Here is a 17,527-nt window from a genome sequence, read left to right as displayed (position 1 = left end):
CCCTTCCTGGATAATTTTTTCTGGGAGTATTAAGAAGACAATAGTGATTCCACTACATTGCAACAAGAGACAATGGCCACAAGAAGCAATATAAAAATTAAAACTTCCTTTCTTAATGGAATCACGGGGTATAATCACTTCATCAATTTTTACCAAAAACTTCACTTCTATCTTGATTAAGATTCTTCAGAAAATAATATTTTAAATGGCTCTTTTTACATATGTGGAAGGTACTTGAACAGACTCTCATTAAAAGCATATTACTGGCTTTTAATAGGCTTGTGACATCACAAATAAAACAAAAACCCCCATAAAAACACCAAACCTTAAGTTTCCCAGATACTATAACCTGACACTGAGGAGGATAAAAAAAAAAAAGAGGTTAATCCTTAAAGAAAAAACTCATGGAAAAATGTTGGGTGTCAGTAATCCCTCCTTGGGTTCTAGCCCCAGATCCACCACTGGTCAGGTGGGTAACCTTGAGCAAAGAAATAGGTAGCTATCACTCAGAAGGCACGGTATGCACCTCTTATAAAGAAACTAAATAAGATTATACAGGTAAGCAAAAGCTTTTGTGAACCCAAGTGCATGTCATCAGATGCTGAGAAAGAACATGCAAAATACAGGAAGAAGGAAGCAATTAAAATACAAAAGGGAGGGAGGAGAGCAAGTCACTATGCGCGTCTTTAAAAAAAGGCAAACAAATTAAACAACAATACCTACCTCCTTTGTAAACAGCTTAGAGAGCTACCGATGAAAAGTTCTATGTACTAGCTAGGCAATATTACCTGATAAATTGGCTAAGTTAGATTTGACAGTTCACCAGCAGCTCTCCATAAGCAGCAAGGCCTCAATGGTACAAAGCCTTAAGGATCTTAGCTGAAGGTATATTGGTCTAAGTATAAAGATAAACTCTTTAGGTAGAGGTGATATCTTTTATTAGACCAACTAAAATCATTACAAAAAACCTGTTCTTTGCAAGCTTTCAAACACACACGTTCGTCTTCAGGCAAAAAAAAAAAATTGAAAACAGGGAGAGAAATTAAAGATGGTCAGAAATCTCTCAGGTATGAAAAAAGCCAGTCTTTGGAAAGCTGTCCTGCAAGAATGCAAATGGAGAGGACTTGCAGAGACAAACGTAGGCTGGTTCCCTGGAGTTATCAGATGGCAGGCAGGCTGGAGGGAGGCCATAAATTCAATGTTAATATTTAGTCCAGGCTGTTGAATTTGGCTCCTTTATTCTTCATGTTGTGAAGTTTACATTTCAAACAGCAAAATGTGATATCTTCTGTGTTTCAGGGATCTTTGCTGTAGCCATATTAGTCTAAGCACAAAGGCAGACAAACTCTTTGGATAGAGGCAATATATTTTTTACATATTTTATATTTTGGGGTAGAAGTGAGTATTATATCCAGGACCGCCACCTTACCCAGGAGGTGCATAGTCCTGTGCGGGCTGGGGGCAAGCCGGGCCCGTCTGCGTACACGGGCTGTAGCCAGCAGCCCGGGCACGCGGGGTCGGAGGAGACCGTGCGGCGGCAAGGCACGCATGGGCTAGAATTAGTCACAGAGGCGTAATGGTTGATTGAAAGATTATTTACTTACACCCAAGATGGTCGAGGTGTAGGCTGGACAGTTTCCAGGTGCAGCTCCGCTTAAATCCTCGTTGGAGGACTACGACAAATTCGGTTCTTTGGCCCCGGAGTTGTTAAGGCTCCGCAGGTTCAGCAATTCTTTCCCACGGAGTTGTTGAAGCTCCGTGGGCTCTGTTCGGTTCTCTGGCCCCAGAGTTGTTAAGGCTCCGTGGGTTCGAAAATTGAGTATATAGGAAAGGGCTATGTCTAGGATTGCGCTCGGCGACGGGGAGAGGCCAGAGGCTGATCAGACCTCTGTTGCCTGCTTGAAACGCGTTGGGTCCGTAAGGATCCGCAGCGCTTAGAGATCTTCACACAAGGTGAAGACTCCTCCTCCTCCTGATGTTTGTGGAGTCCTCCAACTTGGGCGGAAACCACTCAAGCTTTTTATACGGCTAGCAAGCCAATCACTAGCCGCCACATGTGCATATTTTAAAACTAGCCAATAATGGGGCTTGAATTATAATACGAATGGCGGGAACTCTTTGCAACGAGCATTTCTCCTCTGCAGCAGAGAAATGCACCCTGCAAAGAAAGCTACAAATTTGGCGGGAAATTCTCCATTGCACCGGGGTTCTCTTCTGCAGCAGAGAATTCCACCGTGCAAGGAAGCTGCAATTTAGCGGGAACATAATTTAGCGATGCCGAAGCGCACACAAACAAAAACTCACAACTTTGGGTTGTGACAAGTCCCACCAACGGAAATGCCTTGCTGGACTTGGTCCTTGCCACAGGTGATGACCTGGTGAGGGGTCTGAGATAGGAGTCCAAGACAGTCTCCTTGAGGAACAATCACCTATCTGAGCTCAAAGGGAGTCAGTCCCAATGCTCACCAAGGGGGGCAGGAGTGCTAAAAAAAACCCCATGGCTCGGCAAAGACATCCAGGAATGCCTGAGGGCAAAAAAGGAGGCGTACAAACAATGGAAGCAAGGGGCTATCACCGAGGAGAATTACACCTTCGTTACTTGTAACTGCAGAGAGTCTCTTAGGAAGGTCAAGGGAGAGATGGAGCTAGGGCTAGCGACTAGAATTAGGGATAACAGAAAGTCCTTTTTCAAATGCATAGGAAGCAAGAAGGTGGCACAGGGTAATATGGGGCCCCTACAGGACATGCTTGGCAATCTGGTGACTGCAGCAAATGAAAAAGCTGACCTCTTTAACGAATTCTTTGCCTCCCCCACTAGGATTACACATGGATGCAGGGGAGGCACCGCCATGCCTAGGGTCAGGGACAACCTAGTTAGGGAACTTTTGGACAGGCTGGACATATTTAAAATCAGCAGGTCCAGATGCTCCTCACCCAAGGGTGCTGAGGGAATTGGCAGGGGTCACAGCGGGGCCCCTGGCATGGCTGTATGAGAGCTCATGGGGCTCTGGCCAAGTACCAGAGGATTGGAAAAGGGTCAATGTGGTCCCTATTTACAAGAAAGGGAGGAAGAAGGACCCTGGCAATTATAAGCCAGTCAGTCTCACCTCAGTCCTTGGGAAGACCTTTGATAAATTATCAAGGAACACATATGCTAGGGCCCAACAGGGGTGGTAACGAACCCATGTTGGTTGCCCCTGAGCGTTTAGGACAGATTCCGCCTGACTAACCTGGTTTCCTTTTATGACCAGGTCACAAAGTCCCTGGACAAGGGCGTCAAGTTGGATGTCGTCTTCCTGGACTTTAAGAAGGCCTTTGACACTGTTTCTCACTACATTCTCTCAAAAAGCTAGGTGACTGCTGCATCGACTCCTACACAGTCAGATGGGTGACAAATTGGCTAGACGGTCGCACCCAGAGACTGGTGGTGGCCGGGTAATTTTTGACCTGGAGGTATGTGGGCAATACAGTCCCCCAGGGCTTGGTCCTGGGGCCTGTACTGTTCAACTTCTTTATCAGCGATCTGGATGTGGGCATGGTAATCATGCTGTCCAAATTCGCTGACGACACTGAGATGTGGAACGAGGCAGGCACGCTGGAAGGCAGGGACAGAATCCAGCTAGATCTAGACAGGTTACAGAGGTGGGCGGATGAGAATAGGATGGAATTCAACACAGACAAGTGCAGGGTGCTGCATCTAGGGAGAAGGAACCAGCAACACACCTATAGGCTGGGGAACTCCCTTCTTGTCAACAGAGGCAGAAAGGGATCTTGGAGTTATTGTTGACTACAGGATGAACATGAGCCATCAATGCGAGGAAGCGGTCAGTAAGGCTAACCACACTTTGTCATACATCTACAGACGCATCACAAGCAGATCCAGGGAGGTGATCCTTCCCCTATATGTGGCATTGGTCAGGCTGCAGTTGGATTACTGCATCCAGTTCTAGGCAGCGTACTTCAAAAGGGATGTTGCTAGCATTGAGAGGGTCCAGAGGAGGGCCACTCGCATGGTCAAGAGGCAGTGGGTCAGGCCCTACAAAAAGAAGCTAAAGGGCTTGGACTTATTCAGCCTCCACAAGAGAAGGCTGAGAAGGGATCTGGTGGCCGTTTACAAACTCACCAGGGGGGACCAGAGGAAATTGGGTGAGGCTCTGCTCTCCCGGGCACCACCAGGGGTTACTAAGAATAACAGCCACAAATTGTTAGAAAGAAGGTTCAGACTGGACATTAGGAGGCATTACTTCATGGTTAGGTCTGTCAGGCTCTGGAATGGGCTCCCAAGGGAGGTGGTAGCCTCTCCTACCTTGGGGGTAGTCAAGCGGAGTCTGGATAGATATTTGGCTGGGGAGTTATGACCCCAGCACTCGTTCCTGCCCAGGTCAGGGGGTTGGACCTGATGATCTGTTTAGGTCCCTTCCGACCCTAAGCACTACAGTACTATGATACTATATATCACTTCTACCCAAAGACATAAGTATGTACTTAAACTCATGCAGGTGAATGATCTCCCACTGAAAATCAATGGGAGAACTCACACATGCAAAGTTCTGCAATAATTATGTGATGGCTGCCACATCAGAGATTGGACCAGGGGCCTCCAGGGAGAATGACATGAGTTGGTCCAGTTGCAGGAAGAAGACTAATGCACCTTAGCAGAGCACTGAGCAACACTCATATTCTATGTTATTCAGGTACAGGGGGTCCCTAGAATACACATTCACTAGATTTTTGCATCTAGGCTTAAGACTTTGCAGGATCAGAACCTACAGTTAAAAGGTGCCAGAAGGAAGTGATTTGCTGATTGTGCCTGGCAGCAACTGAGCTGCCAAGTGTAAAAAAAAGAAAACAAAAAAAACCAAGAAGAGTGCCTCCAGTCCCCATAAAGATGATGTGGTGCTCCCTGATGCTTGTCAGCAGCTCATCATGACTCTGAAGAACGTACAAATAGAGCAACATATTTCAGGTAAGGGAACATGTACTGGGGCTGGAGGGACAGAGTGACAACTGCTGATTTCCAGCAAATTGATTAGTTTGATGACCAAAATATCGTTCTTTTTCTAGATACCCATATAGTTATCAGCACATTTTAAACACAGTGCTATTGAGAATACTTCACACTGTGCATTCATTTTGGTGGTTTTTTGATCCTTTCAAAGATGTGTAGTTGTCTAGACAATACATAAAAAAAGATGGGTTTACAAAAACGAGATTGACTGAATAGATCAAGAGACAGGAACTAGGCTATGACCATGACCCTGTCCTCCCACATGAGGAGCTGTGTCCAACACCTTGACTTCATAATGAACTGACAGTATTCCAGGACTTCCTGGGAAGAATTCAGTACCTTGAAGAGTCAGGTCTTAACAGCCAGGTGAAATAATGTATACCAAGCCTCATCTGAATAAACTATCCTTGAAATCTTGCTTCCATGCAACCATTTTGAACAGACTGAAACAGAAATGATGGCAACGCGTGTCATATCAACCAAAACACAGTAATCTCTGCTACAGGAAACAAGAGAAACCAAGTCAATTTTTAAAGAATATTTCTACTCACAGCACAGGATCAAAAGACTTTACTACTTACGGTACTAAGTGCTTGACCCAGCTGAAACTAAGCCAGGCAGCAGCAGTTTCCCAGAAGCTATCAGTAACGTAAGAAATAGGGGGCCAGGGAAGGGGAGAGAGACCGTGGCATCAGCACAAAGTGCTGACCCCAGAGAAGCATGAAAAAAATAGAAGTGGTTGTGCTGCCAGACCATCCTCCACCGTGCCACTAGCAGCCCAGCCAGTGACATTGTCCTATGAGGCACTGCCACTACAGGCACCGACGTGTCACCTTAAACGTCTGCTGTCTATTCTATTAGTGGCTAGATTCAGCCCCAGGTTGGCTGGAATAATGCAGTCAGCAGAAATTCCACAGTAAAATCTGCAAGCTGGCTGGCACTTTCCAAAGAAGTCAGCGCTGTCTGCGGCTGAAGTACCGATTCAGACCATTTCCATTGCAGACTCCACCTGTGAGGTTCCTTTGGATTCTCCAACTTTAAAAGTGTTTTAACCTGGTGAAAGCTTCTAACATTGTAGGCTCATTCTCCAATATGAATCATCCTGAAGTACAGCCATTCCTGCTGGCACAGACAGGTGTACATTACATCTCCTGTAGTGGATATGAACTGAGCCCAGCAGCTGCCATTACAATGGGCATGCTTATAGGGAAATACCCTCTTTGTCAAACTCACAGAACTCTTGAAATGGCAAAAGTCATCTTAGGAAGAATAAGGCCTACTGGCTTCCTGGTTTGATTTTCATATATGGAAACCAAGCTCATTGCAATTACGTGATACTGGAGGAACTGCACAATAGCACCTCAGGATACCCCTAAATTTCCTGCCCCAGGAACAACCGAGGAAGAACTGTAAGAGGACTAATGGCTAACGGTTCCTGGGCTGCCCTTGCCCCGCTACCAGGGCATTCCTGAGGACAATCAGGGAAAGCAATTTTCATAGATGAGAGGTACAGCTGCGTCTACCTCTAAAATATATAATCTAGTTCAAACAAGAATTAAATCAGGAAAATCCTGTATCCTGCTACAGAAAAGGACAAACTAGATGATCTCTTCTGCTTTTATAAACCATGAAATTTCCTCACATTACCCACAACTTTGTATACTCTAACTACTTAGCAATCCCTCCTCCACCCAAATGGATATCAGTTTTCACACATTTTAAAAGCCCTCATAAAGAAGAGGGAAAACAAGAGTCCTTCCTTGCAACAGAGGGCAAAATGCAAAGCAATGAGTTTAAACTGCAGCAAAGCAGATTTAATCTAATCTCACAAAAATACTCCAAATGGTAAGAATAGTAGGACAATAGAACAAGTTGCCCAGGAAAGCTGCAAAATATCCTTCACTGAAGGTTTTCAAGAAGATACTGAATAAGCATTTGTCTGGAATGATTTAGGAATAGTGCATCCTGCATTTGTTCAGCAGGTTGAACTAGATAATCCCTAAGCTCCCTTCCACTTCTACAGTTCCAGGGGTTATTTTTATTTAAATTAAGTATTTTTTTCACTTTAAAAATGAATTCATTATAATTAAAATTATGACAAAATTAAGTACAAACAGTTTACATTTATTATATTAAATTACCAAAATACTAAGCAGTATATGCTTTCTGTTGAAGTTTAAAAATCAAACTACTCAACTGGTACAACTTACAGACTTAACACTTGCAGTCGGAGTTTGTTGCTGTATTAAGCCTGATTTTGACCACAGTAGCCTCTTCTTCAGGTGCAAAGACAGGGAATTAGCCCTGCTATCTTCAAGCACAAAGAGATTTTTCCTTCATTTCCATTTATTCATCTATTTTGGTTCAGTTCATTCAGTCAAAAAACTGACTCTAAGGGGCTGGGGGGAAGGGAAGGAAAGGAAAGCTGCTTTTCTTTTTCCAAAACAAGGCACGAGGGGGATGAGATCTAATAGTTCAAAATCCTGAAGGACATGATAACCAAAAACAGTCAACTTTCGGGAGCAAGAGGAGGAAGGGGAAAAGGAAATACCACCATCCACCAGATCCTGCTCTGGGAACCTAAACTTCAGCAGACTACACCAAGACATAAGCCCCTTGCTTAACTAGAGTCCAGAGGGAGGGGGAGTTTGTTTGGAAGCTCTCTCACACAATTCCTTCACTGTAAGCTTGCTCAGAGGAAAAAGGGTACGGGGAAAAGGGAGCCCTTCAGATCAAGGAACAGCAAACAGGCTTCCACCCAGGTCTTGGTTTGGTGCTGTGCAGACAGAGGCTTGCAGATTCCTTCCAGTGTCAGCCAGGTGGGGGAGTGCCTGCAATGTGAACAGTGCCTTCTGGTGGTGTCCCTCAGGGAGAAGGTAAGAGAGCTACAGAAAGAGGTAGCAAGGCTCCAAAGCATCCTCCGCCATGAGGACTTCACCAATTCTATGCTGGAGGAAACCTCTGGGAATGTGGAGGAAGGACTGCCAGGAGGTACTGCTAGAAGAGAAAGAGGGCATGGGATTCCCAGGAAGGTAGAACCTTGTATCATCTGGCAGCAAGAAGTTGTCATGCCCATGTGCAGTGGTTTGTCTGGAGAACATATATGGAGCTCTAGCAACAGAGGAGGAAGAACAAATTCCATTGACTGAAGAGCCCAGTTCAGGAATCCTCAATGTGGGGAAGATTGAGACCATTGCCATGAAGAGGAAGTGACAGGTGGTGATGGTTTGAGACTCCCTTCTGCAGGGGATGGAGGGATCTGTCTGCCAACCTAACTTTTTGTCCCAGGTCATCTGCTGCTTGCCTGGAGCCCAGATCCACGATGTCCCAGAAGGATTACCAAGACTCATCCAGCCCTTTAACTACTACCCCTTATGCTGCTCATCCATGTGGACACCAATGATAATTGCCAGGGATGACCCTGAGCAGATCAAGAGTGACAACAGGGTTCTGGGTGCAAGGGTGAAGGGGATGGAGGCACAGGTCATGTTCTCCTCTATCCTTCCTGTCAAGGGGAAGGGCCCTGGCAGGAGCAGATGCATCCTGCAGATCAATGCATGGTTCCACACGTGATGTCATCAGCAAGGATTCGGCTTCTTCAACCATGGGATGTTGTTCCAAGGAGGAGGATTGCTAGGAAAAGACAGGATCCACCAGACGAAGAGAAGGAAGAGCATCTTTGCAGACAGGCTCTCTAACATAGTAAGGAGGGCTTCAAATTAGGTTTGCAAGGGGGTGGAGAACAAAGCCCTGAGGTAAATGGAAAAGTGGGGGACATAGAGGAAGCAGGAGGGGGCAACAGGGGAAGTGTCCTCATACTTTCTGAGAACGTAGGGCAATCGGCTAGTCACCTCTCAAGTGCCTGTACAGAAATGCACAGAGCTTAGGAAACAAGCAGGAAGAATTGGAAGTCCTCGCAGTCAAGGAACTATGACATGATTGAAATAACAGAAACTTGGTGAGATAGCTCACATGACAGAGGATTTGCACTGTATGTAGAAAAGAGCTCTATGATTGCTCAGAGCTCCAGTATGAAACTGGAGATAGGCCTGCTGAAAGTCTCTGGGTTAAAGCTAGAGGGCAGAGCACCAAGGGTGATGTTGTAGTGGATATCTGCTATAGACCACCAGACCAGAAGATTGAGGCTTTCTTCAGAAAACTAGTGGACGTTTTCAGATCACAGGTCCTGGTTTTTATGGGGTACTTCAATCACCCTGATGTCTGATGGAAGGGCGATACAGTTGTGCACAGGCAATCCAAGACATTTTTGGAGAGTGTTGGAGACAACTTTCTGGTACAAGTGTTGGATAGACCAACTAGAAACCATGCTCTTCTTGACCTGCTGCTCACAAACAGGTAAGAATTGGTGGGGGATGTAGAAGTGGATGGCAAGATGGACAGCAGTGACCACAAGATGATCAAGTTCAGGACCCTGACAAAAGGAAGGAGAGCAGCAGAGTATGGACCCGGAACCTCAGAAAAACTTTGACCCCCCTCAGGGAACTGATGGGCAGGATCCCCTGGGAGGCCAGTCTGAGGGGGAAAGGAGGCCAAGAGAGATGGTTGTATTTTAAAGAAAACTTACTGAGGGCACAAGAACAAACCATCCTGATGGGCAGGAAGAAGAAGAGATGTGGCAAGTGACCAGCTTGGCTTAGCAGAAAACTCTTCAGTGAGCTTAAACACAAAAAGGAAGCTTACAAGAAGTGGAAGCTTGGACAGACAACTTGGGAAGAGTATAAGAATATTGCTCAGGCATGCAGGGATGAAGACAGGAACGCCAAAGTGCAACTGGAGTTACAGCTAACAAGGGACATGAAGGGTAACAAGAAGGGTTTCTACAAGTATGTTAGCAACAAAAGGAAGGCCATGGAAAGTGTAGGTCCCTTACTGAATGGGGGAGGCAACCTAGTGACAAATGAGGAGGAAAAGGCTGAAGTACTCAATGCCTTTTTTACCTCAGTCTTCACAGGCAAGGTCAGTTCCCAGAGTACTGTGCCAGGCAGCACAGTTTGGGGAGAAGATGAGCTGCCCTCAGTGGTGAAAGAACAGGTTAGGGAATGTTTAGAAAAGCTGGATGTGTAAAAGTCCATGAAGCCAGATGCAATCCATCTGAGGGTGCCAAAGGAGTTGGTTGATGTGATTGCAGAGCCACTGGCCATTATCTTTGAAAACTCATGGGGATTGGGGGAGGTCCTGGACAATTGGAAAAGGGCAAATATAGTGCCCATCTTTAAGAAAAAGGAGGAGGAGGATCCAGGGAACTACAGACCAGTCAGCCTCACCTTAGTCCCTGGAAAAATCATGGAGCAGGTCCTCAAAAATCCATTTCTATCTTGGAAGACAAGAAAGTAGTCAGCATGGACTCACCAAGGGCAAGTCATGCCTGACCAACTTGATTGCCTTCTGCGATGAGACAACTAGCTCTAGGGGTATGGGAAAAGCAGTGGACATAATATACCTTGACTTTAGCACGGCTTTTAATACAGTCTCACACAGCATTCTGGAAAGCAAGTTAAAGAAGTATGGGTTGAATGAATGGACTACAAGGTGGATAGAAAGCTGGCAGAAGTGCTGGGCTCAATGGGTACTAATCAATGGTTCAATGTCTAGCTGGCAGCCGGTATCAAGTGGAGTGCTCCAGGGGTTGGTCCTGGGGCCAATTTTGTTCCATATCTTCATTAAATGATCTGAAAGATGGGATGGAGTGCAGCCCCAGCAAGTTTGCAGATGACACCAACCTGGGGGGTATAGTAGATACACTGAAGAGTAGAGCTAGGATTCACGGTGACCTAGACAAATTGGAGGATTGGATCAAAAGAAATCTCATGAGGTTCAACAAGGACAAGTGCAAAGTCCTACACTTAGGATGGAAGAATCCCATGCATTGCTACAGCCAAGGGACTGACTGGTTAAGCAGTAGCTCTGCAGAAGAGGACCTGGGGGTTACAGTGGATAGTAAGATGAATATGAGTCAGTAGTATGCCCTTGTGGCCAAGAAGGCTAACAGCATACTGGACTGCATTAGTAGGAGCGTTGCTAGCAGATTGAGAGAAGCGATTATTCCTCTCTATTCTGCACAGGTGAAAACACATGTGGAGTACTGGGTCCAGTTCCCCTCCCACTGTAGAAAAAATGTGGACAAGTGGCAATAAAAATGGTTTCGGGGCTGGGGCACATGACTCCTGAGGAGAGGCTGAGGGAACTGGGCATATTTAGTTTGAAGAAGGGAAAACTGAGGGGAGATTTACTAACAGCCTTTAACTACCTGAAGGGTGGTTCCAAAGAGGATGGAGCTAAACTATTCTCAGTGGTGGCAAATGACAGAACAAGCAGCAATGGTGTAAAAACTGCAGCAAGGGAGGTTTAGGTTGGATAACAGGAAAACAACTCTCAGCAGAAGGGTGATAAAGCACTGGAACAGGTCACCTAGAGAGGTGGGGGAAATCTCCATCCTTAGAGATTGTTAAGGCCCCGCTTGACAAAGCCCTGGCTGGAATGATCTCATTGGGGGTGGTTCTGTTTGAGCAGGGAATTAGACTAGATGGCCTCCTGAGGTCCCTTCCAACCCTAATTTTCTATGATTCTATGAATTAGCAAATCAATTTTAAATGTAAAACATGTTTATATAAAGATTACTTTTTAGATATTCTCAGCACAGTTGAGGTACTTTATGTAACTAATAAAAAAGACGATTTTAAAACACTGTTTTTGCATTTTTAATTTAATTTCATTTTCATTCAAATAAAAGCGTGACATAAAAAAAGTCATGAAGGAAAAAAGAATTAATCGTTAATCATTTTCTAATATAATAAAAAAATGAAAGAATTCAGAATATGTATAAGTGCTAAGCTACATAACTGCTTAAAAAATGTGCATAGATATTATATATCCTCCTGGTTAGCAAAATGAAGTGCCCAGTCTCATGCAAAGACTGTATTTATTAACATGCTATAATGGTTACGTGTTTTCCAAACAATGAAAACCAACCTTTCTTTAAGAAAATGAATTAAAATACAAAGAGAAGATTAAAATAATTTTAAAATTTATTTTAAAAAACTGTTGCCTGCTTGCTGATTTAAATCATGATCAAAATTGGTGACTTGCTTCACTTGGATTAAAACCAATCCATCCTGCAGCTTACTTCAGCAATCTCCTTGATTCTGGTCTGCTACCAACCTTCTAAAGCCTAATGGCACATGTGCTGCCTGCCTCTCACTTGTGCCATCTCCACTTCACCACCCACCCATTGCAATGCAACAAGTACCAAGAGATCACAGGAGTCAAATGAAGAGAATGTCACCTGACTGCCTGCCTGTCCAGTAGTTGCACATCAGGAAAGCTTCCCTCCCACCTGTCATGACAGTTATGGGGAAACTGGCCAGAAAAATAGCAGAGAGTCCCTGGAAGGCAGGGAAGAAATCCTGGGCATTTTTGTGTTTTAGAAGAGAGAAAGAATTGTTCAGAGATCAATACAACCCAATGATTCCAGCTAAGAATCCCATCCCACAGCCTACTAGATGTTAAACAGAAGATTTACTGTGTTTACTTCAATATAAGATGATACTGAATATAAGATGACCCACCATAACTATTAGATTCTATATGTGGAAAATAAATGGATTTGTTATAATTTTCCAGGTATAACATCTAAGTTTTGGAGGGTTGTCTTGAATCACGCCTTGCCCCCACTCCTACAGCAGGGAAAGCAGTGGCTAGGGTGGGTAGAAGGTCAAATGACCCCCTTGTCCTCTGCCCTACCCACCTCTACAGCCTTCCTGCCCCCCTCCCCCACCTACATCCCTAGCTTCCCACAGCTTCTGCCCCTACCCCACTCCACCAGTCTCTGCCTCTTCCCCTCCCCACCGCCTCACACTATCAAATTGTGCTCAGGTTGCTCCATCCCAAAGCATAGCATGTGGAAGCTCAACACTTGCCTGGCCATGCAGCCGCTTCAGCGCTGCTGTTTGGCCTGGCAGAGGAAGGAATTTCATGTGGTCTCTTCCCAGGGGAATCCCCAGCCCAAGCCCAAGCCAAAGCCAAACTTCACCTGGCAATAAGGTGAAGAAAGCAGGTGGGTGAAGAGGGCTGAACCTACAGAGAGAAAGGGGGGGGGGGGGGGGAAGGGGGGAAAAGGTAGCTGCTGTGGGTCTAACTCTGGCCCCATATGTGAATATAAGATGACATGGGTGGAGGGGAGGTGGACCTTGTCTTATATTCAAGGAAATATGGCGTTTTAGCATCGGAAGAGGAAACAGTTCAGATTTGCTCAGTGGAGCTGAGAAGGGAAGCATAAATGCTGTGGGGTGCCACAAGAAATTGCATGCACTTCACCAAAGTGCTGCCGGGTTTTGGCTTTTATTTTTTGATGACATTCAGCTTCTGCATGAGGATGACTTGTTTCCGTTACTGGGCCAGATTCTTCAAAGCACCATGTATTCCCATGAAGGGCATTGAGGGCACACACTTCACACAGAGCATAACTACTCAGGCAGCTTTTTGCAGAGCCAAGTTTTGCACTTCTGCCTAGTCCAAAACTCTAAGTAACTGCAGATGGACCTTCTCTTAAAGCAGAAATACATATATACTGCTAAAAAAACATTTTTCATAGGCCCCATTCTCCCATTATTATATTAAGTATCAGGACTCTAAACAGAACTTTAAACATACTTTTCATGATGGCATTTATCCCCTTCGGATTTCTGATTAGGCTTTTGGAACAAAGACTACCCCACAAAGATTCCTTCCTATTTTAAGCACAGAGCAAAATGAAACAGGACTTTTGATATTCAGTCAACACTGTCTGACTACTCATACAGGATATACACAGGTACATAATAAAACATTTAGCAATATACCTCACTATTCAGCATCTAGATACTGCACAAATACTGGAAGTATACATATAAAAGACTGAGGCCCAATGCTTTGAATTAAAGAACTCCTAGTCCTCAGGACTACACTGTCACTGCTTGTGCTTCCCTTTTTTACTCTTTATATTTCCCTCATTTTGGACAATAAAAATATAATCCTCTGCTCAAATTTAGATTATAGTCACTTGGCAGTCAATTTTAATTTCAGGTTCTACCTTTTTAAGAACAGCCTTGTATTGGAACTAACGAACATCCTGCTTCTCTATAATGCCTCAGTTTGTGAAATTTTATAGCAAGAGAAGTGATTAAGTAGAACTGACACCTAATAGTAATCTGCTGAAAAAATACATCTCTTCCACGTGTACCCCTACTCAACAAAAACAGACAATGCTGAATGTTGCCACATTAATAAAAACATAAAGCTTCTGCACATTTGTACAACCAAACTAGCATTTAGTTCTCATAGCAAAAGACAGTAATTTTACATTTGAACATCTCTCAGTAATTCAAACATCTCCCTTGTCCAGGTGGAATTAGATTCTTCCCCAGCAACTGAGTTTGCTGGTAAAGAAAGGAGAAAGGAAAAGGAAAAGACATCCAGGTGACAGACTGCCAGAACAAAAATGTGTTGTCCTGGAAACTAACTCTTAGCTTCACAGGCTACAGTATGCACTTCCAAGTGGCTATCGATAAGTGTTTACTTGGGTATTAAAATTCCCTCTATTTAAATTTGGGTTGCAGAGTTATCACGAAATAGGATGCTGTAGATCCCTTTGTGCAGCATCTCTTTTTGATTTGTGACTTCCACGCATCCTTCCTCATAGATCTGTTTCTCTGTATATATTAGTAGGATAATGATCAACACACTGGACTAGCACTATCCAAGTTATTATCAACAAAGCCAGGAAGATTAGACATCTTGTGATGATACAAGTGTGAGATCCAAGATTCCAAAATAATCTATTTAGTCATTTCTATGCTCTCAGCAATCCAGTGATACATCTTTACCAGCCAAAGTACATATTTTCAACAGGTTTTAAAAGATAAGAGATATCATTTCCATTTCAGTACTTTGATATAGAAGTGATAAAAGAAGTGAGCGCTGATACCCAAAAGCTAAAATTAGATTTTTGCTTGAATATATTCAGGATGTTCTTTATCCACCAAGCTCTCCAAATTATTCACACGCTCTGTTGTAGCAACTGGTTGAAAGATAGCATTCAGTATATTGATTGTAGAGAGGATTAGGTCTCACTTTTTTAATCAAGTTCCAACAAGGAATAAATCAAAGAATTTTGAAGAAGACACTGATTCTGGTATCTTCTGCTGTTAAGTTAAGACTGCAGAGCCTTTGGTCTTGGTGGTTGGAGATCTGGTTAGGAAAAAAAAACTCTGTTGGAATGCTTTGTTTTTATGTTGCATTATCTTTATGGATTTAATAATATAGTAAAAAACTACAGCAGCTCAAAGATATCATAGCAGATAAGTAAAATGCATTAGACAGTCAAACTACAATCACTGAAAAGAAAATGAACAAGGTTGCCATGTTCCAAATTCATCCCCATCACATTTGTTTCAACAGGTCTAGTTTGCCCAGTTTTAAGCAGTTAACTGCACAGAAATGTTATACATCTGATAGCTTGGATAATATCTTCTTGGAATTTCTCATTGTCCTGAATAATGTGTTCAGGACAAAATTCTTAAAGGTGGATTTTAAAATCATTAATAATTAGCCACTGTAAAACTTGACAGATTCGTAAACCAGCAAAAGATCAATTAATTACTCCAACTTTATTTGTAGTTTGTGAAAACATGAGACAGTGCTGAATCATCCCTGAAAAAAAGCATATAGACATTAAGTCTTGGTTGCAAAACTACTTTCTTAAAACTTGCAGCAGGCAATGATCAAAGCAAATACAGGCAGTCCTCGACTTACAACGTTTCGAGTTACAACATTTCGCACATACAACGTTTATAAATTGACACCCAGTTTCAACTTTATGATGTCATTTTTGACTTTACAACGCTTGATCTGATGCAACGCCACGCCAGCAAACAAGTTAGCTGCGTCGCTCATCTCCCTGGAGAACATCTGTCCAAACTTCCTTGGACACTTTCTTTAAGAAAGCAGAAAAGACTCCAGAAAAGCCTGCAGCCAAGACTCCTGAGAAGACTCCGGCCAAGAACCCTTCAAAAAGTCCAACCAAGAGCCTTTCAAAAGTCCAGCAAAGTCACCTCAAAGAAGCCCTTCCAAATCAATATGATTGCTATTTATAATATAAATATATTAATGTAGCTATATTACTTGTCTATAATTGATCGAGTACAAAATTCTGGGGTATTTTTGGTGAAAATAGGGTAATTGGGCCTTGGTTCAGGAACCAATCCCCCATTTACAACATTGTTTCTTATGAGAAAATTGGTTCTGAGTTACGTTTCAACTTAAGATCCAGTTTTCAGGAACCAATTGTGCTGTAAGTCCAAGGACTGCCTATAGTTAAAATTCATGGGCACTTAAAAAATACTGAAAGAAATATTGACAGGAGTGAAGCATTTGAAAGTACATGGAAGTTAAACATGACTGTGCTGATCAAGTAGAAGGCAGGATAGATTTACACCTTACTGACTATCCAAAGTGGATGTACATCAAGACAGCGAGAGCAAACAAGCAACAGGGTGAGCAAAAGAAAGCACAAGCTTTCATGGGCTGAAGTTCACTAGGCCTAGGTAAAAAGACATTGAAAAACCTTCAGGCAGAATCAACCTAAGTTATGTGGTTTTCTGTATGTGGCATAGTTTTGGTTGGCAGTGAATGGGGGGGAAGAAGTGGGGGAGGGTAAGTCTTAGACAGACTGGGTTCCACCATTTCTAAATCATTCTGTGTGCATCAAACTTCTGTTTGGTTACAAGTATAGACCGGTTTCCAAACCACTTATACAGGTAAAAGCATAATGTCCATACCCAGCCTAGGAGTTGAGAATGGCAAGCTCTGTTGCATTAGAACCTGAAATGTAAACAATTGCCTACAGGTCTTGGTCAACTCACTGAGTAACTTAGGCAAAGGACTGAAATGGAGTGCTTCCCAAAAATCACAAAGTCAAATAAATGTTTGCTTGAGTTGTGTGTGCTTACTACATTCCTTGATGTTTGCTATGTTGTGCTGTTTATCTCAGGGCTCACTTTGATTAGCCTTTAATTAACTGTAATAAGTCTCTGTTATCCCTGCCAGGATTCTGAATGCTGCTATGTTTGATTAATCTGAACAACCACTTAAAATGATGATGGCATAGATTTTTTTTTTTTTTTTTTTTTTTTTTTTTTTTTTTACAGATCAGTGCTATAAAAGCTGTAGTCTCTCCTAGAAATTTGTGATATGCTTCAGGACATAACACAAACTTCGCACACATCATATCTAAGAAAAATATACAGCAGCTTCTACAAGCAATTTATTTGCTGAAGCATGGGCCTGAAAATGGAAAAAAAAATGTTCTCTCTGAAAAATGCATGGCACAATAGTTGTGGATCGATGAAACAAGCTAGAGACTTCATAGAAAAAAAACTGATACAGGCTGAACGTAGAACTCTCTTTTTACAGTACAACTCCATCCATCTATTTATACTCTTGCATCTAAGATGATATAAAAGG

At 43.2% G+C, this 17,527-nt stretch overlaps 1 protein-coding gene across 6 annotated transcripts in view; it reads right to left on the bottom strand.

The window, feature by feature from the left end:
• Nucleotides 1–17,527, bottom strand: part of CCDC85A (coiled-coil domain containing 85A) — a 181,717-nt gene that overhangs the window by 145,701 nt on the left and 18,489 nt on the right. Inside the window, exon 3 of one of the 6 annotated variants that reach the window (XM_059719446.1) lies at nucleotides 922–15,253. The exons of the other annotated variants lie outside the window; for them this stretch is intronic. Within the exon in view, the coding sequence (XP_059575429.1) occupies nucleotides 15,216–15,253 (38 nt within the window). The 3' untranslated portion in view covers nucleotides 922–15,215. Of the gene's footprint in view, nucleotides 1–921; nucleotides 15,254–17,527 lie in introns of those variants that run through there. 6 annotated transcript variants of the gene reach the window in all.

The sequence above is a fragment of the Alligator mississippiensis genome, chromosome 1 (genome assembly GCF_030867095.1).
Source record: "Alligator mississippiensis isolate rAllMis1 chromosome 1, rAllMis1, whole genome shotgun sequence".
Taxonomy (NCBI): domain Eukaryota; kingdom Metazoa; phylum Chordata; order Crocodylia; family Alligatoridae; genus Alligator; species Alligator mississippiensis.
The sequence above is the reverse complement of the archived record's forward strand: the minus strand, read 5'-3'. Positions and strand labels throughout refer to the sequence as shown.